Source organism: Pseudocercospora fijiensis (assembly GCF_000340215.1).
Source record: "Pseudocercospora fijiensis CIRAD86 unplaced genomic scaffold MYCFIscaffold_6, whole genome shotgun sequence".
Lineage (NCBI taxonomy): Eukaryota > Fungi > Ascomycota > Dothideomycetes > Mycosphaerellales > Mycosphaerellaceae > Pseudocercospora > Pseudocercospora fijiensis.
Window position 1 is genome coordinate 3,418,575 of NW_006921537.1, and position 18,976 is coordinate 3,437,550.

At 47.4% G+C, this 18,976-nt stretch overlaps 6 protein-coding genes across 6 annotated transcripts; 2 read left to right on the forward strand and 4 right to left on the reverse strand.

The window, feature by feature from the left end:
* Positions 1-1,716: 1,716 nt before the first annotated feature.
* Positions 1,717-1,947, reverse strand: MYCFIDRAFT_123820 (uncharacterized protein; the record flags this gene model as incomplete). Its single annotated transcript, XM_007930351.1, has 1 exon — positions 1,717-1,947. A coding segment is annotated over one exon (231 nt), but the record flags the coding sequence as incomplete, so codon positions are not given.
* Positions 1,948-2,815: 868 nt separating this feature from the next.
* MYCFIDRAFT_204269 (uncharacterized protein) lies at positions 2,816-4,324 on the forward strand (the record flags this gene model as incomplete). The annotated part of the gene is made up of 5 exons (XM_007930352.1): positions 2,816-2,867; positions 2,949-3,226; positions 3,286-3,499; positions 3,557-3,765; positions 3,820-4,324. 5 exons carry the CDS (start codon positions 2,816-2,818, stop codon positions 4,153-4,155), a joined length of 1,089 nt encoding a protein of 362 aa, XP_007928543.1. The 3' UTR covers positions 4,156-4,324.
* A 613-nt stretch (positions 4,325-4,937) lies between these two features.
* Positions 4,938-5,765, reverse strand: MYCFIDRAFT_120880 (uncharacterized protein; the record flags this gene model as incomplete). The annotated part of the gene is made up of 1 exon (XM_007930353.1): positions 4,938-5,765. A coding segment is annotated over one exon (828 nt), but the record flags the coding sequence as incomplete, so codon positions are not given.
* A 1,605-nt stretch (positions 5,766-7,370) lies between these two features.
* Positions 7,371-9,163, forward strand: MYCFIDRAFT_38594 (glycoside hydrolase family 72 carbohydrate-binding module family 43 protein; the record flags this gene model as incomplete). The annotated part of the gene is made up of 5 exons (XM_007929769.1): positions 7,371-7,507; positions 7,558-7,636; positions 7,694-8,130; positions 8,180-8,448; positions 8,508-9,163. 5 exons carry the CDS (start codon positions 7,371-7,373, stop codon positions 9,161-9,163), a joined length of 1,578 nt encoding a protein of 525 aa, XP_007927960.1.
* A 569-nt stretch (positions 9,164-9,732) lies between these two features.
* On the reverse strand, positions 9,733-10,602 carry MYCFIDRAFT_88023 (uncharacterized protein). Its single transcript, XM_007930354.1, has 2 exons — positions 10,229-10,602; positions 9,733-10,167 (listed from the first exon to the last, which is right to left on the reverse strand). Exons 1-2 carry the CDS (start codon positions 10,466-10,468, stop codon positions 9,850-9,852), a joined length of 558 nt encoding a protein of 185 aa, XP_007928545.1. The 5' UTR covers positions 10,469-10,602; the 3' UTR covers positions 9,733-9,849.
* Positions 10,603-11,750: 1,148 nt separating this feature from the next.
* Positions 11,751-14,396, reverse strand: MYCFIDRAFT_215923 (carbohydrate-binding module family 18 protein). Its single transcript, XM_007930355.1, has 2 exons — positions 14,074-14,396; positions 11,751-13,972 (listed from the first exon to the last, which is right to left on the reverse strand). The coding sequence occupies exon 2, from the start codon at positions 13,939-13,941 to the stop codon at positions 12,034-12,036; it is 1,908 nt and encodes a 635-aa protein (XP_007928546.1). The 5' UTR covers positions 13,942-13,972; positions 14,074-14,396; the 3' UTR covers positions 11,751-12,033.
* Between the last annotated feature and the right edge of the window lie 4,580 nt (positions 14,397-18,976).

The following is an 18,976-nucleotide window of genomic DNA, read 5'->3' on the forward strand; positions in this document are numbered from 1 at the left end:
GGCACCGCTATATTAGTAACGGTATTGCCGAGTTGTTATTAGTCGAAGAAGGAAATCGAAAGCAAGGGAAAGTTAGCGCTAAGACGACTAGCGCCGCTATTGGCGACATTACTTGCTATTATTACTACGCCTATAGATATAACCTTACCTATACTACGAGCCTAAGGCACCTTAATTAAAACTTTAATTAAAACTTTAAGGCTAAGTCAAAACTTTAAGCCGCCTAAAAGATTAAGCGACTAATAGACTAACTAAGGGCAAAACTATAGAGCTAAGCTAGCCGGGGTCGATCTTGCGGATAATAGGTTACTTCTTAATCTTTCTAACCCTTTAAGCGAGGCGAACCTTAACTACTGCACTTATAATAGCCTTTACCTATAGAAACTAGACGAGCTGTGTTTTTTCTAAAAAGTAAATAATAGCCCTCGTAATAATAAGAACAAACCCTCGGAAGCGGACAACCCTTAGAAGCGGACATTGCTAGGTCTTTTAAAAGTAGACGTAAAGAACTCGATACGATATTACTTAGAACGGAGGCAGTGCTATAATACCTCGTACGTCTACCTATTATAGTAGGGAAGACGCGCTCGTATTATAATTAGTCGAAGGCCTTTAATTCTTATAGATATATATTACTTTATAGTTTATTATATACAGAGATAGCGCAGTTAGAGTTAGACATTGTGCTATATTAGAGGTAAGGTTTGATATAGTTATATAATCAGTAGTTATACGTTTAATTTAGCGCGGGCTAAGCGGCTTATTAGACCTGCTAAGTTAGCGATAATAGAGGTTAAGACTAGAATAAAGACTAGCTACGAGGGCGCGGCCTTTAGAAGGGAAGCGTATATTAGGACTAAAGAGGTTATACGTAATTGGTATGTAACCGGGCTCGAGTAAAGCTAGGGTCTTAATGCCTTAGGTAGGGCTTAGCGCTTAGTAATAGGCTAACTTGCCTGCCTTCCTCCCTCTCCTCTTAGCTCCTTATCGAATACTACTCGTACCTACTACTACCCTATCTACCTGCTAATATACCCCGCTTACAATTAGTTATAGGTACCTTAAAGAGCCGGAAATATATATATCTTCGTAGATTAGTAGTAGCTTCCGTAAGCGCCCTTGTTTTATAAGGTTACGTATATAGAATATACTAAATAACTTATAGTTATTATAGAGCTTGTCTATAGTGCGCCTAGCAATGTTTATAAGGTCGCTAATGCTATTATTCGATAGGCGACCTTCGTTAAAGAGGCGCTTTATCTCGTTAAGCTAATCGTTAGGTAGGCGCGCTATTAACAATACCTTAGAAGGGTCTATACTATTGAAACAGCGACAACATGGAATTTAGCTATAGTAGTAGAGATCTAGACTGCCAAGAACGCCAAGTTGCTAACTAATTATAGTGGCAGCTGGCAGAAACCGAAACTCGGCCCTCCGACCCCATGGCGCGCACTTCTGAATACCACAATACGACGCAAGTACAGGATCTACCACTTCAGCCATCATATTCCCCCCATATCGGCTACAGACTTCCTAACGCGAGGAGCAGGCCACAAAGTCCTCAATCCGACATACAGCACAGTGCTCGTCACCAACCCGAACAAGTAGCTCTTTTGCGACAGAATTTGATGAGCTCACCGCATGCGCAATGCCAGGAGTCAACGGGATCCAGCTGATGCACCACGCAGCCACAGCTCGCCCATTTGTACCGAACCGGTTATATCGGTACCTCGCATCGGGCTGATACAGCTCTGGAACCACGTATGACTGACGCTGAACGATCCAGTAGTCTGCAAGAAGCACGCCAGTAATCGGTGCCAGCCAAATCGTGTAGCCGTCCATGAAGTTTAACAACGCAGACGCCGAAGCGAGGATGTTCCAAGGCGTGAGCGCCCAAGCACCTATACATGCAACGACGTAGCTACCTCGGCGTAGATTGATATACTGCGCACTGTAGTTAGTATGAGTGGTGCGATCAGAATTGGACGCATTGACTGCTTTTCGTTAGTGTGTGACTCTAGACACTGGAAAAGAAGGACCTCACGTCAAATGTCCTAATGTGATGATCCCGATTGCTGTCTACTACGACAGACCCAGCGTGACGACCGAGGAGCCCAGTCGCAGGTTCCCTGGCGCCATTGCATCGCATAGCCAAATCGATCTTGGGATTTCCTCACAGTTGAGGCTGTGCCAGGTCTGTTGTTCTGGAGGTGTGGGTTCAAGATCTGCGACGTCAGCCCCCGTGTCCTCATACATATTCCAATCGTGACATTCGTCCGTACCAGCGTTGCTCTATTTACTGTCATCGTTTGGTCCGTCTGGCAGACGAATCTTATTTAGACACCGGTGAATGCCGAAACGACCACCCAGGTTTAGGCTTTCGGTGTCGCCGGTTTCGACTTCGGATGCTGCCACGGTGTCGATCCCCTTGGCTTTCTCCTTGCGCTCCATCTCGTCAACGCAGGATTCCAAGGAGACAGTTCGGAGTCAGCAGTACTGTCTGCCATTTTGAAGGATGAGAGACAGTTGGTGCGCCACGCCGTTCTTTGAGTTTGACTGATATGTCGATCGGGCAAGCAAGGCTGTGAAGCCGTCGGGCCCCGGGCTGACTTCAACCGATTACGGTGGCCGGCCCAAAGTCTGATAAGTGTTGGGAACTTGGGACTGCCAATGGGATGGTTTCATCGGCATCTGCAGACATGTTCTACGTATCATACATGTACCTAGCGGTGTGGGACACGAGGAGATTGTAGCCTACTCCTCTGCAAGTACTATGTTGGACAGTGTCAGATGACAGCCTGAAGTGTCATCGAAGATGCCGCACAAAATTGAGGAGTTGAAGATCATTCCGCTCGATGCAGAACTGCGTAAGCAGACGCAGCTGGGCGCCGAAGTGCTGCTGCCGACATCGTCGCCTTTGCTTGACCCTGCTTCCTTGTCGGCTTCAGATCTAGAGACGCTTCGGAATGCACTGTTCGAACATGGGGTCTTGGTGATTCGAAATCAGACTGGCGTCAGCCCAGATGTGCTTCCTCAGGTGGCGCGGATATTTGATCCGACAGCACGCGACATCCACTCGGGAGGCGCCAAGCAGGAAATGAACAAGCAGAACATCCTATCGCAAAACAACTGCTCAAGGATCCCACGAGCTCCACAGGTCACGGTGATTGGCAAAGGAAACACGAGCGGCCATGAAGATATTGAAGACCTGGAGCTGAAGCATCTAGTGAGCACTGGTTTGTAATATCCACCGTCTGAATTGCAAAATTGACAGGAGCGTGCCAGGATCACACCTCATTTCATGAAACGCCATTATGGGACGAACAGATCGCCGCTGGCTACACTCGGCCTTATCGATGGCAAATGGACGCCCCATTGTACGAATCTCTGCCAGGCATAGCGACCGCTCTACACTCGGTAGAAGTTCCAGAGCTACCTGATCAGAAGATCATGTTCCCGACCGGCGAAGAGATGGAGGTCGCCGCGGGAGCAACTGCTTGTCAGTATCGCCGTAAAAGCTCTCAATTGAAAAAAAAAAATACTGACCAGGTCCCAGTTTTCTCAGGCGCCAGGGCATTTGATCTGTTGACGCCCGAGGAGCAAGAGTTCGCTCTGAACACCACGGTTCATTACGCCCCTCGGGCATACGAATTTATCAAGGACTGCAAGGCGACTGACGACGGCCTGACCATTGCGAAAGTAGGTCGGGAGAAGAAGCAGAGCGAACTAACTCCTTTCGAGTGGGATAAAGTCCACTCGTATCCAGTGAGTCGTCCGGTCAGAAGTAAATCGAATGGTGCTACACTGACCGAATTGCAGATGGTATGGAGAAATCCAGCAACCAACAAGCCTCATCTCCAAGTCCTGGGCTGCTGTGTCGCATCTCTGCACACGAAGAATGCATATACCGGGAAAGTGTACGTTGTCGATGATTTGGCCAAAGCTAGAAGGATGGTCCATCGAATGCAAAGCCGCATCTATCGTCCCGAGAACATCTATGCTCACCGCTGGCGGAAGGGTGATCTAGTCATCTTTCATAATCGCGGTGTGATGCATAGCATTACCGGACAGCTGGAGAGGCATCCTCAACGAAGGCTGTTGTGGCAATGTAGTATGGCTTCGGAGACGTGGCCGGAAGCGTATAGGCCGCGGTGATTCGGGATTTTGAGGGTGCCGCTGATGGAGGGAGAGCAGTAGATATATACATTCCGCTTTGCCGTTCTTGATGAGGGTGTAACCGCGGTGTGGAGATGTTTCCGGATGGGACTCCTCTCTGGGCGGCTTGTTTCGAATCAGATCTGGATCTGAAAGTGCGGTGCTTATTCCAGTGTTCGCTCATTCCGATCTTGAGTCTTTCGCGAGATCGTATCGCAGCAGCGAGTCCCCTTTTGCAAGCACTCTGAGGTCGGATGGACATCGCTTGCCATGCTCCAGTGCCTGACACTTCGGATATGGATGCATGGTATTGTATTCTTGCCCTGATGAGTTATCCACCGATGTATGACGAAGCGACATGTATGGATTGGGATTCTGCAGTGAAGCCAGCCACAGAAAGGACCGACACGATGATTAAAAGGTCAAGCTCCACTAGACAACCGGCAGTTGAATTACCTTATATCCCGTAAGCACCACCACATACAACCTCGTCACCTACGACGTGAGATCTGGCATTGAAAATCATGAAGCATTGATGAAGCATTTGAATGGACGTGCGTGGCACGGTGGCACCACTTCATACAGTAGACTCCACTCCCACTCCCATGTTCGTAGTGCCCGCACCTCCACCTCCACTGCTTTAGGAACGTGGATACTACGATCCCGACATGGTTTATTCTAGTTGCCCCATCGATACAACTCATCAAGAGATTCGCACTGTTTCAAAACCTTGCGAAGCCTCACCATATTCCTCAAAACCCGATCTGTGTCAATCCGGCCTTCACGATCCTAGAAATGTCCCACCTCTTGGTTTCCAGCGCAAAATGCCCAGCGTCGACAAATTGCACGATTGCATTGGGATTATCCCTCTTGAAGGCTTCGGCTCCAGGTGGAATGAAAACTGGATCTCCTTTGGCCCAGATAGCGAGGATTGGGACCTTTGAATTCCGAACGTATTCGTGTACCTTTGGATACAGAGTGGCAGGGTTAGTGCGGTAGTCGTAGAAAAGGTCGATCTGGATCTTGGTTTGCTTGTCGCCAGCGATATTCTGCAGGTAGTCCAAGTGCCACGCGGTGGGGTCCAAGAGTGCGAGATCAGATTCGGGAACACCGGTATTGTATTGCAATTTTGTTCCTTCGAGCGTCAGGAAGTTGTTCGCAAGGTACTCTCGTTCAGCTGAACCGTTCGATGAGTTCCAGAGATCGAATACAGGAGCCCAGAACTCCTGGCCAAAGCCTTCGTTGTAAGCATTTCCGTTCTGCGAGATGATGGCTTTGACCTGGTCTTCCCTCTCGAGGGCAATTTGAAGACCGACTGGTGCTCCATAGTCGAAGATGTAGATGGCGAACGATGTGAGATTCAACGCTGCGATCCAGGCGGATGTCACTGCTGCAAGATTGCCGAAGGTGTAGTTGAAGTTAGAAGAGACTTGGGTCAGGCCGAAGCCAGGGAAGTCGGGGGCGAGAACATGGTAAGAGTCTGTGAGGAGAGGGATAAAGTCTCGATACTGATATGATGAGCTCGGGAAGCCATGAAATAGTAGGATTGTTGGAAGTGTTGGTGCTCCGGCCTCAACGTAGTGGACTGTTGCATTGCCAGAAGAAGTTGGGCCAGCGAAGCTCACTGGAACATCGTGGTAAGTTGGCACGTAAGGTACTGCTGTCAATGCCATGACTGTAGACTGATTTGACTCTTCTCGACTTTGTTCGATTGTTTTTCGCTGTTCTCTTCCTACATCTTACCTCTCAAGAAGCTTTCCAGCTTTTATAGAGCTATCGGCGGTGATTGCAATGTCTAGGGTTTCAGCATGGGTTGTTCTGACTTGATCCTCTCGCAACGTGCATGATTGAAGTCTGGTTAGCTTGCCAAGCATCAAGTCCAGTGTGTTGCTGCTGTGTCAGCAGAATGGCCAACTGAGCCGACACTGCTAACCTATTTGAGGCTTCGCGAGCGAGCTCTAATGTCATCATTCGTGGTTGCTTGTGGAATCATGCCTCGCATCAAGCTCACTTAGATCGCTTCGCTCGTCCATGCTCTATCCATGCTTCAATTCAATCTATGCCCGATTATCAGGCCCGCGAGCTACTTAGCAGAGGGCCATCGTGTCACTTCGTCAGCCCGAGCTGCTAGTATGAATTTGGCCGAAAATAGTCATGGCGGTCGCTCGATCAGCCGTGGTAGAAGCGTCATGGCGTGCAAAAATGGGCTTCGCAGCCGTCTTCAGAAGACTGGCCCAGTCCGGATGAACGAGGTACATTATTCCTCAGCAGCGCCAACAGCGATCATGGCCGCGATCTATGTGTCAAGTCCTGCTGAAACATCATAGCCCTGCTGCAAACGCGTGCTGTCAGCGATGCGTAAGTATACGTCAATGCAAAGTGCGTGATACGACATGAAGCAGACGAAGTCGTGGGTTCAGCGCTCTCGGCGGAGAGCCCAACAAGTATAAGCTCTTTATGTGCTGTTTGAAATCTGCCGTGTAAATGTAGACGATCTGGCGTCTCGCAGCTGATGTCTTCGTTGATGGACGGGCTTTTCTGAAGGCGAAGGAAGCAAGGCGAGACAGGTTCCAAGTTCAAGGTTGAGAGTGAATGGAGGCCGAGCCAGGAGGCGGCCAGTGCTTCGGATACGCCAACATCACAACTTCGCATGCCTTCCCACTTCTTCCTCTTCCCCATCTTCTATTCAGACAGTGTATCATACACTGTAGCATCTCATGAATGCCTCCATCGCTGAAGTCGATTGATTGCCGGCTACTCCGCTGTAGCTGTAGGCTGGTGTGTGTACGAATATCAGGCCGGCGGCCGCCTGCTTCCAAACACGATGCGTTCCTCGCGATTCAGCGACAGCACCGCCGCCGACATCTCATCGAGACTGTAAAACAAATTAAAGCCGTTCAAGGCGACTATAAAGAGCACAGGAATCGTATTCGAAAGTCCGCGGAGCTATGGAAAGCACCAATGTAGCAATGGTAGTCTAGCTCTTTTGGAGCTCCATTCTGCAGCAGTGCAGCTACAAGCAACGGGAGGAGCACAGGGTTCGAACGGACGGTCACATGTCCAACCTCCAACGAAGTTTTTTTGCACGAGGCCGCGTACTCTTGTCGTGCGGCTTGTATATTGCTTATCCTGGTATATCACGACTTCAGCTGAACCGGTCTCGTGCTGATACCATCTACATTCGTTGAATACAGGGAGCAGCCATCTATTGCACCATGCTATATCTAAGGGCCTTCGCTGCCACGATCGGCGTCCTCGTCACCTACCTAATAGCCGATGTATCCGGTCAAGATATTGACACTATTGTGATCAAGGGCTCAAAGTTCTTTTACTCAGGCAATGGCACACAATTGTAAACTTGTCACATATTTGCATGCACGCAGAGCTGACTGAGCTCTACAGCTTCATCAAAGGAGTCGCTTATCAGCAGGACTTCCAGCCTGGTCGCGGTCAGCCGAGTAATGGCTACAATGATCCTCTGGTGAGTGCCAGAAAGCTGTCTTCAACCTCTACGTACGGCTGACTTCACACCTATCAGGCCGACACTGCTGGCTGCATGCGAGATATTCCATACCTTAAGCAACTCGACACTAACACAATTCGCGTGTATGCCATTGATCCTACTCAAGACCACTCCGAGTGCATGACCGCATTGGCCAATGCAGGAATCTATGTCCTCGCAGATCTGGCGGCTCCCAATGAGTCAATCGACTCGAATGACCCATCATGGAATACGGAGCTATATGCACGATATACTTCCGTGGTCGACGAGATGCAAAAGTACAGCAATCTGCTTGGCTTCTTCGCTGGAAACGAGATTGTCACGCAGCCAAACGTCACAGCCTCGGCAGCTTTCGCGAAAGCTGCTGTGAGGGATATGAAAGCATACATTCGTTCCAAGAAGTACCGCGCGATCGGCGTGGGCTACGCCACGAGTGATAATGCTGATATTCGTGTGCCACTCGCGAATTATATGTATGTCGGAGTCCCATGCTTGCGAAAGACCAGCTGACGAGGTTCCTAGGGATTGTGGTAACTCAAGCGACGCCATTGACTTCTGGGGCTACAATGTCTACTCGTGGTGTGGAGATTCGTCATTCTCAACGTCCGGCTATCAGACTCGTACTGAGGAGTTGGCAAGCTACAACGTGCCGGTCTTTTTTGCTGAATATGGATGCAATACCGTCCAACCGAGGACTTTCACAGATGTTCCCGTGCTTTTCGGGCCTCAGATGGACGACGTCTGGTCCGGAGGCATCATCTATCTATACTTTCAAGAAGTCAACGACTATGGTAAGGATCATGACTTGAATGCAGAAATTTGTACCACCCACTCTACTGACGGTACCCAGGTCTCGTCTCCATTGACGGAAACTCGGTGTCTACTTTGGTAGATTTCAACAACCTAAAGTCACAAATCACGACCGTGTCGCCAAGCGGTCCAAATTCAGCTTCCTACAGCCCGACCAATTCTCCTCAGTCCTGCCCGACAAAGAATTCAGCCTTCAGCGCAGCCACGAATCTTCCGCCCACGCCAGACACCTCTCTGTGCGACTGCATGTACAACTCTTTAGGCTGCGTGCCGTCCAACGATGTCGACGCAGACTCCTACGGCGATCTCTTCAGCTACGTTTGTGGCGACAACGCCAACCTGTGCAACGGAATCGCTAGGAACGGCACTACTGGTCAGTATGGCCAATTCGGGATGTGTAGTCCAAAGCAGCAGCTTGGCTATGTCTTGAACCAGTACTATAGTAGTCGCGGTGCCGATGCGACCGCATGTCGCTTCTCCGGTTCGGCAGTGACACAGGCTGCTGCGAGCGCCACTGGCAGCTGCGCTACACAGTTATCTGCGGCCAGCTCTGCGAATCCCGCTGCCGGCAGTGCTTCTTCGAGCCAAGGTGTTGGTGCTGTGAATCCTGTGGCCGGAATGGATGTTGGATATGTTAGCTTGGCGGTGCTTCTTCAAGTTGCTATCATCTCTGGTGTCGGTATGATCTGGCTCTGAAGGCGGAACGTATATGAGAGGAAGATGAAGTTCGGTGCAAGAAATATATCACCATGACGGTCTCGGCACAATATATAACAATGGATCTTGGGGAATCCGGTTTCATTTGACACTCTGCCAGTCCGCCGATCCCACGAAGTCGATACGCTCTCCGAGACAACCGCGCACTTGAGCTCAGCATATCAAATACCGCTGCGGGGCTAAACAATAGTGATGATGTTGCTGGAGTGCAATTTTCATGCCACCGAACTGCCAAGATCGGAATAAACTTTCTCCGCTCACCGATATCGACATCAAATCTCCGTTCCTTCCAGCCACTTCCTCTTCAGTAGCACATCCTGCTCACGCATATCATATGCACGACACAGCATGGAGCCTTGTATGTTAGCCCGCTGGGTCTGTTTCTCGGCTTCTTTCGCCCAATCTGCTTGACTGCGGACACGGCACAAGCTTGCAAGCGCCTGACATATATTGTCGTTCCAAGCATACACATAAAACCGTGTGTCAGATCAAGGCGAATGAAAAAAAAGGAAAGAAATTCGGCGGCCCCCAAAAAAACGTAAAAAATTGCAGAATCCACATGATCAATACATTTCATACCGGAACGTACCAAAGAGCGACGACTTTCGATCAATCGATCCACCAACGACATCCCATCCACCCCTTCCCACATTCTACCTCCACATTTACTTCGCCGCGGGCAAAGTAACCCCATCCTGATAACTAACCTTCTCCCCAATATCAAGCCCCCAAGCAATACTATCAAACTCCAAATCAAGTCTCTGAGCCTGAAGCTGCTTTCCCTTACGGGTCATAGTAAAGAAATTATATCCATTAACAGGAAACTGAGCGCTCCCGACGCCGAGGAAATTCCATTTCCACACGATGTGGTTGCAGTCGGCGATGACGGCTTTGGTGGTGATGCCTTTGATTTGTGGGGAGTGGAGGACGCCGGCGGTCCAGGTTGCTTTGTTTGGGGCGGAGATGTTGTCGCCTGGTGCGATCTGGGGAGGGAGGAGGGGGAATGTTAGTTGATTGTGCGTAATACGAAACGCGAATACGTACGGCTTTGTGTTGGAGAGATAGGATCGAGTTGGAGTACTCGACGAAGTCGTCTGCGATGATTTTGTCGGCTGTTTGGGCGGCGTTCTTGTCGGTTTGGCCTAAGACTCCGATGAAGGTTTTGATGTAGGCCTCTGCCTCTTTCTGGGTAATGCACTGGGATGGCCAAGAGCTGTAGCCTGGTGGGCTGGCCATAGCGGAGGAGGCTAAAGCAATGGCAGATACGATGAGGGAGAACTTCATTTTGATGGTTGGGGGTTGTTGCAAACGAGCGACTGAAAACGAGTGACTGGAATGAGGGTCGGGAATCTGGATGGTAGAACAAGATTGATCGAGTGCTGCTGATGATGAGAGAACAGGTGATGAATTGCGAGTTGCCCGCGACGTCTTATACCTTCTTCGAGCCCTCAGCTCTAGTAGTCTACCTTTGTTATGGTCCATGGCGTTGGCCTCTCGGTCCGGAAGCTCAACGCCGCTACTGTCAGGTACGCGAGTGCCATCGCATGACTTCAGCATCAGGATCAAGCAGAAATGCTATTTTTGTTCCCACGTGATGTTTGTTCGAGCACGATTTCGCTCACGTCAGACCGGCCGGAGACGTTGTGATCACCAAAAGAGAATCAAGGTTACTCTTCGAAGCGCCATCTTCACACTCTCAGCCCGGAAGCAATCTTCCTTCAAGCCCTACAGAGACGTTAGCCCAAGGAGCTACCGAAGCATTTAATCTCGGCAAGCCTTGCTTCCAAAACAAGCCTCCTTGGATATCGCCAAAATGGACTGTTCTAGCCAACTTTTCTTCAGCCCGCCAGCCCCAGATTCTCGCTCTTTTATGATATATCACAAGCCATCGTACCGACCGTACCTTCTCGGAGCAGATTCCGGACATCACTCACCAAACCCGCCCGTGAAATCCCGAATTTTCAGCCCTGCCCTCAAATTTAATTACAGTTACCAAGGCAGTTCTGATTCGTGACATCTGATTCAAGCCTGCGGGTGTGGTGTGCGGGTGACTCGTTTCAGCCACCCAGCCCTCTCCTGTTGCTCGCATGCAGGATGCCGAGCCTTCCAACATCAACTCGAACGCGGCATAACAAGCAAGCACAACCGACAGACCCAACGGTCAATATTGTCACCAATTCGGACTCCAGACGAGGATACTGCTTACAGTATATATAGAATTTCGACCAATTCGGGCAATGTTGTGATTTTTTTCATAGTCCTGGATAGAGCAGTAAGCAGCCTATGGAGTCTGGACACGCTATCGGAGAAGGAATGCGAAGTGGTAGAGGAATCTCGATTTGCTAGGAACGTGGTGCAATTGCTAGTCTACTACTGCAAGTTCCAGCGGTAGACTATGTCTGTGTCCGATTCTCGTAAAACTGGCCATGCCGGGTTTCGTTTGGGATGAGACCGTACCTAGCACTGTACCGAATCGGTTACTGGTTTGGCAGTTGCCTCGTACCTTCCTACCTTCCTCCCATGTGTATAACACAGCCACGCGAGGAAAGTACGAGCTTGAAACCTTCATGTTTCTTTCAGATTCATAATTCCTCATTTCAGTCATATCTACATCCAACCCAACAAACCAATCCAGCAATCGCGGCATCTCATCTCATCTCTATCTGAGTATCGTATCTCTCATACTACTACGACAACTGTATCAATGTAATAGTGTGTCCTCGCATGGGAGGCATAGGGTATCATAAAAGCGTCACGTCACGTCACGCCACAAAAGATCCTGACTCCAAATCCAAGCTCCCAAATTACCTCCTCCTTCTCCCTCCTGAATGCGATCCAAACGCCAACCTCTATTTCGTCCAAACAGAGTACTCTTCTTGATCGTCATCGTACACGGCTTCGCTGTACGAGGGCTCGTTCCAATACGAGGTATCGCTATCGTCGGTTTGGTTGCCGCCGGGGAGAGTACCATCTTCGATATCCTCTTCCGGCGGGATGCCAGTAGCGGGTTTGGCGCCGCCGAGCCAGTGCCTGACCTCGCAGGTGCCGTGTCGCTGGCAGACGTTTTTCCGGCCGAGATTCTTGAACTTGGGGCCTGTAGGTCCGTTGACGTAGTGGTACTGGCCGGCGAAGCGGTACTGTCGTGGGTCGGAAAGGGGGTAATATTTGTCACCCCAGTGGCCGGCATAGTTGAGCCATTCCACCGGCGACGTTGGGTTGAGCATGGAGGCACGCATGGTTCGATTCTTGGCGTCGTAGGTGTAGGATTGCAGGTTCTGCACTGGATCCCAGAGAGGGCCGCGGTCGGTTTCGTCGTGAAGCAGACCCCAGGGTAGGATGTAAGGGTGAAGTCCAGGCGTGCCGTACATGGCGTGTGAACCGAGGGCGCTGTAGACGACAGGACGTTTGGCCATGCGACCAGCAGTCTCGTTACTCCAGCTGCCGATCATAGTTCCAGATCCGTCGTGGCTGGGGATGTATTTCTCCATCGCCTTCCAGGTATAGGCTTGTCCGAAGTTATGCTCTGACAAGAACACCTGGTAGGGCTTGCCATTCCTGAAGCGCACGCACGTGTGCTCCCAATCGCCGACATGGTTGCCGAAGCGGATGTTCAACACGGTCTGTCCGAGATTGAATGAGTAGAAGAAGAACCAGAAAGCATCGACGATGCCATTCTCCTTGGGGACAACGATGAGGATGGCAGGCGCTGAGCTCTTGCCGCCTGGCTGCGGTCGGTGTTTATCGTCGTTAAAGTCCAAGGCATTTCTTCGGCGCAGCTCCTGGTGTGGCCCACGAGGTGGATTGTACGGATCAAAGCAAGTTCCGGCAAGTGGGTCGCAGGGGTCTCCACAATATTCTTCGCTCTTGCCGCACCAACCGTAGATGGAGCAGCAAGACCCGAACTTGCTCCCGTCGCAAGTATATCCGCTGCTGCCACCACATCGTCCGTCTTGGCTAGGCACGAGATCGGAGAAGAAGCCTTGAGTCGAGGCCTTCTCATCAGACTTTTCCGCTTGGTCAAGAGCCTGATGCTTCAGGGCGTCGAGGTCGTAGTCCTTCAAGTCGTCGAAGTCAGGCCATGGGGCCTCTGCGTCGTCTTCATCGTCGTCGTCGTCGTCTCGCCCTGGAGGACTAGGTATGTTTTCAATACTGGTGAGCCAATCAGGTCTCTCTTCGGGGTTATCGTCGCTTTGGAGGTAGATGAACCTGCTGTGTTCGCCACCAGCGTAGTCGTTTAGATCATTTAGATTGGTGAGATTGCGATCTTTCAGGTCGGAAATCTTGGTGTAATTGAGGTAAGGCGAGGTATGCACGAGGTGTTCGCCAACATCGCTGGGCCAGAATTTCTCTCCAGAGAATAGATGAACGTAAGGAGCGTGGTCCAGCACGTACTGCGGAATCTCTCGAAGCTTCCTTTCAGCATTCGACCATGAGTTGGGATCTTCACGTCCAGACTCCCACCATGGTATAGGATCGTCATCGGGTAGAGGTATGCTGTCTTGAATCTTCGATGACGTCCATGCGCTTTTGAAGAGTATGTGTGTGCCTCCACATATTCCTATCCAACGACAGGCCTGCCTGTCCAGCCAATGCTTTGACGTTGCGATCCATTCCGAATTCTCTAGCAGTTCGAGCGAGCTGGTGGTCTTGTCGATCTGCACGCCAATGAGGCTGCCCAGAATGTAGACGAGTGCAAGTCCCAGGAACCAGGCAAAGGTTCGTTTGAGGCGAAAGCGCCGCCTCGCGGGAGGTTGCATGTGAGTTTGGTGTGGAGTGGTCGCGGGCCTGCTGCGAGACTCAGCATCATTATCACCATGATTATTGCGAGCGAGATGGTGAGAGTGGCGCGGCTCCATGCTCGCTTGAATGGGCGGAGCAAGTGGACTTACCGATGCAGCTGTGAGTGCCGCTACCGGTTCATCGGGTGTTCTTAAATGCTGCACCGTAAATGTTCGCTGAACGCTGCAAAATGCGAAAAGGGCCGATGAAATGTAGATGCGATGGCAGATGCGCGATGGAGGCGTAGTAGGAGGAGTGAGGAGGGCAGTGGGTGGTACGAGATGGCGGAAGGCCGGAGGAGATGTAAGCAGTTCCTGACCGCCGAGAAAGGCCACTACGCAGGTAGTTGCAGCACGACGGCTGACGGCTGACGGCTGCACTGGCAAGGCAAGCTGACCAAAGTGTCACCGCTAATGAATGCTACTCCAAAAACGCTGGTGTGAGGAGGGGGTGGAAGGAATGCGTGGGTGCCGAGCAGTGGAAAAGAGGCTTCCCGGTCGCTGACGTCGCGCCTTATGATGATAAGTTAAGGCCAGCAGGCCAGTAGAGCAACAGCCAGCAAGCAAGGCTCTGCAGTGTGCACGAGGCGGGAGTGGGCGGAAGGTTCCGGCTGCAGGTTTGTAATGCAACAGAGGGATTTCGCCGCGCCTTCTAATGCCGCTCCAGGTGCCGCTCTAGCACCTAATATAGACTAGGGCGGCCTAATAAGGAAGTGAATAGTGCGCGTATACGTGTTACCTTTAGCTACCGCTCTAGCGCTAGCGCGGTACTAGAAGGGCCTAAATAGGCTACTAAGTAAGTAAATATAGCCTAGTATAGCGGAATTAGCTATAGTATCGGACCTCCTACTTTCTAAAGGTCGCGTCGATTACTATCGCTATAGTATAAATTAGTATATATATTACTAGTAGTAGCAATATAAGAATAGCTTCTTAAGAGTCTCGTCGGTCGCCTTATCTACTATTTAATAGTCTCTAACCCCTATACCGTTTCTATAGGCATAGAGCGGTACTTAGCCGCCTATATAGTCTCTAATACCTATACTACTATATCTATAAGTACTAAGTATTACTTAGCTACTTAATAATAGTATTAGCTTCTACTATTTCTATAAACTAACTAGCGACTAACTTTAAGTTATCTATAATAAGTATAGTAAACTATTCGCTTAATAGACTAAGTAATAGACTATAACGCCTTAACCTATTACTTAGTACCTTACTACCCTTTAAGGTAAAATACTACTACTAAGTACGCTATAATCGTTATATTATAAGTTAAGTAAATTCGCTTAAAGAAAGGCGAGGTTAGAAGCTTAATTAGAGGCTAATTAAGAGGCTATTAGTATCGATAAAGAGGCGCTACGAGCGAGTCGGCCTATAGGCTCTTCTAGCCTTAGTAACTATTAGAAGGTCGTACTTAGCAAAGTAGTAATAAAGTAGATAATAATACTTAGTATACCTAAAATATAAGATACTATTAGCCTCGTATTCGCGAGAGAAACCGGCTTTATATATAGTAGCTTAAAAAAGGAATTTAATATTAATACTAAAGGTCTATAATAAATAGCGTAACCCTAAGTAAGGCGGCACTTATATCGACTCTAGTACTAAATTTAATAATAAATATACCGACCGCCTTAGCGAGATTAAGGCGGCAATTGCTAAGAAGTAATAATTAGTTTAAGACAAAGCAAATACCGCTAAGAAGAAGGAAGATAAAGCTATTAACGCTTAGCTAGTAAGACTTAATCTAACAAAGAGCTAGAAGGGCAAGGGGAAGAAGAAGGCGCCTTTACTAGACCCTAAGTCTAGTAGTAGTAAGTCTAATACTTATATTAATAAAGAAGATGATAAGACAGACGGGGAAGCGGACTATAATAAGTATAATCTACGAGAAATAGTCTATCCGGAGGCGGACCTTAATAAAGATTTAAGAGGCAGTATATAATTTATTAGAGCTAGCTTCTTAAAGTTCTTATTCTTTAGTAACGCCGGCTTCTCGTTTAATATCGGCTTCTCGTTTAATAGTAACGCTATAGCTAGTTAATAGCGCTAGGAAGGCCTCTAAGAAGCGTAGGATAAAGCGAGAGTTAGCTAAAGAACCTCCGATAATAGAGGCTAGTATAGCGGTATTAGTACGGTCGTTAAATAGTAGTAAATTAAACGAGAATAGCAAGCGTAAGCTAAAGAGGCTAAAGAGCGATATTAGTACGCTTAAGGCTTATAATAATATAGTAACACTATTCTATCGCTCTTAAAGAATATAGCTAGCTAGCAAGAATCGGGCTCTAAGTAGGCGAATTTAGTAAAGGAAAGCACTCCGGCAGTTATCGAAGATATAGAGGTCGATTTATCTTATAAAGTATTAATTAGGAATACTTATAGCAAAGTAGAGCTATAGGAATATACAGTAGCGGGTATAGACCTATTCGATCCGAGCGTAGATTTATCGCAGTTTAAGGGTTAATAAAATAGTATATTTGTCGCTTTAGGCTTTAGCTATATAGCTATAAAATAGTTAATTTTAGTTATATTAAGTCGCGTAAAAAATATATTATAGCTACTATATACACAATAAAGCGCTTATATAGTTATATACAGGTATTAGCGCTACGTTATAGTAAAATATAGTACTAAAGGTTATAGCTTAGTATATATATATATTAGCTAAGATAAAGTCTACCTCCGCGGACCTCCTATCTAGAACCTACTCGACTATTATTAAATATTAACTGTCTGTCTATATCTTCGCGTTCGTATATGTTTTCGCCGTAGATAGATAGGCTCGTCTAGAATAGGTATATTGCCGTATAGATATAGATATTCTATAGTAGAGGGAGGTCTTATCTTAAAGCGCGTATTATACTAATTGCTACTACGTAGGTAGGTATAGACGTTTGTAAGTAAACTAGCTATTAGATAATAAGACGAGACAGGCTAGTTACTAATATATTATTACTTAGTAAGGCCTAGATATCTCTCTAACTATAAGGTCTTTCTAAAAGCGTATTCTATCTCTATTTTTGCCCTTAGTATATAAGTATTAAATACTTGTTTTAATAGCGGCAGTAGTTTACTAGGCTATAGACAAATAATACTAGAAGTGTAATAGTATACTAGATCGCTATAGAGATTGTAAGAAGGGTTATATTAGCAGGTAGATAGGGTAGTAGTAGGTTAGTATAGTATTCGATAGAGATCTAAGAGGAGAGGGAGGAAGGCAGGCTAGTTAGCCTAACGCTAAGCGCCAAGCCCTGCCTAAGGCATTAGGACCCTAGCTTTACTCGAACCCGGTTACATACTAGTTACGTATAACCTCTTTAGTTCTAATATACGCTTCCCTTCTAAAGGCCGCGCCCTCGTAGCCCTTTATATTTCTATTACAATCTCCCTAGGCTAACTTAGCAAGTCTAATAACTAACTCGCTTCTAAGCTAAATTAAACGCCTAACTAACTAATTATGTTATTCTATCTAAACCTCACCTCCGATAATGTCTAACTTCTAACTACGCTATTACTTCTACTTATAATAATAAGGGGTTATATAGCTATATAAATTAAAGGCTAGTAACTAATTATAATACGAGCGCACCTTCCCTACTATAATAGGTAGGTATACGGGGTATTGTAGCACTGCCCCTATTCTAAGTGAGGTTGTCCGAGTTCTTTACGTCTACTCTAAAAGACCTAGAAATGTCCGCTTCCGAGGGTTGTTCTTATTATTATAAGGGCTATTATTGTTCGTAGTTTCGCTAGCCCTAATTAGTTAGGTTTAGCAGCCTTTAATTGTTAATTAATCTTATCTTTTCAAAAACACAGTTCGTCTAGTTTCTATAAGTAAAGGCTATTATAAGTATAATAGTTAAGGTTCGCCTCGCTTAAAGAGTTAGAAAGATCGAGGAGTAACCTATTATCCGCAAGATCGACCCTAGCTAGCTTAGCTCTATATTTTTGCCCTTAGTTAGTCTACTTAATCTTCTAAGCCTTAATCTTTTAACTTAGTTAAAGTTTTAATTAAACCCTTAATATATTTAATCTTTTAACTTAGTTAGTATAGTGCTTTAGGCTCGTAGTATAGATAAGGCTACCCTCGCTAATATAGCGATAATAGCAAGTAATGTTAATAATAGCGGCGCTAGCCGTCTTAGCGCTAACTTTACCTTGCTTTTGATTTCCTTCTTCGACTAGTAACGCTTTAACTAGTAATATACTCCGCAACACTGTTACTAATATAGCCGCGCCGGCCGCGCCGTCCTTTAGTATAAGCGCGACGCCGTCGTTATTATTATTATTACTATTTACGCGCGCGCTATCCCCGCCGACCGCCTAGGCCTTAGGGCCTCGATAGAATAAAGAAACAAAAGGGGGACCCGAATACTAAGGGAAGGGCCTTATTATATTAGCGAAGCGGTAAAATCCTTAAAAGAGTAGACGGTTAGTTAATACGTTATAGCGCGCTTATTAATACTCGGTACGCGTTTACTATAGTAGTACAGTCTTATTATCCTTTATTGCTAACAATTGCTTGCCTCTAATTAGTTAGCTAATAGCACCCCGAGGGTAGCATTAATCCTAGGCCTTTCTAGTAATATTATAGGCCCTTAGCCTTCTTCTTGTTCTTTATACTAGTCTAATACTTATCTAGCAACTTAGTTATATCCTTAAACGAGTCTTTAGCCTCCTACGAGTCCTATTTAGGTAAATAGCCTTACTATCTTAGTAGGTACTCCTTCTTCCCTTACCTAGTCCGATGCTTTAGTATACGCTCTATAGACTATAGCTCTTTACTATTAGCTAAGACTTCTTCTAACTTAGTAGGCGCTTTATTGCCTTTGCGCTAGTAGTATAGTTTAAAAAGGGAGATATAGAAGGTATTATAGATAGTATAATAAGGTAGGAGCTATAACTAGTAGGCCTAGCTATTGCCCTTTAGTTCTCGGATGCGGAATAGGCTAATAAACCGTAGTACTAGTTTAGGGCGTGTTTTGCTATTAGGCGACAGGTGTTTGCG

Coding starts and splice junctions, on each gene's coding strand:
- MYCFIDRAFT_215923 (XM_007930355.1), bottom strand. CDS start 13,941: ATGCAACCTCCCGCGAGGCGGCGCTTTCGCCTCAAACGAACCTTTGCC.
- MYCFIDRAFT_88023 (XM_007930354.1), bottom strand. CDS start 10,468: ATGAAGTTCTCCCTCATCGTATCTGCCATTGCTTTAGCCTCCTCCGCT. Junction 10,168..10,228: donor TATCTCTCCAACACAAAGCC/GTACGTATTCGC, acceptor CTCCCTCCCCAG/ATCGCACCAGGCGACAACAT.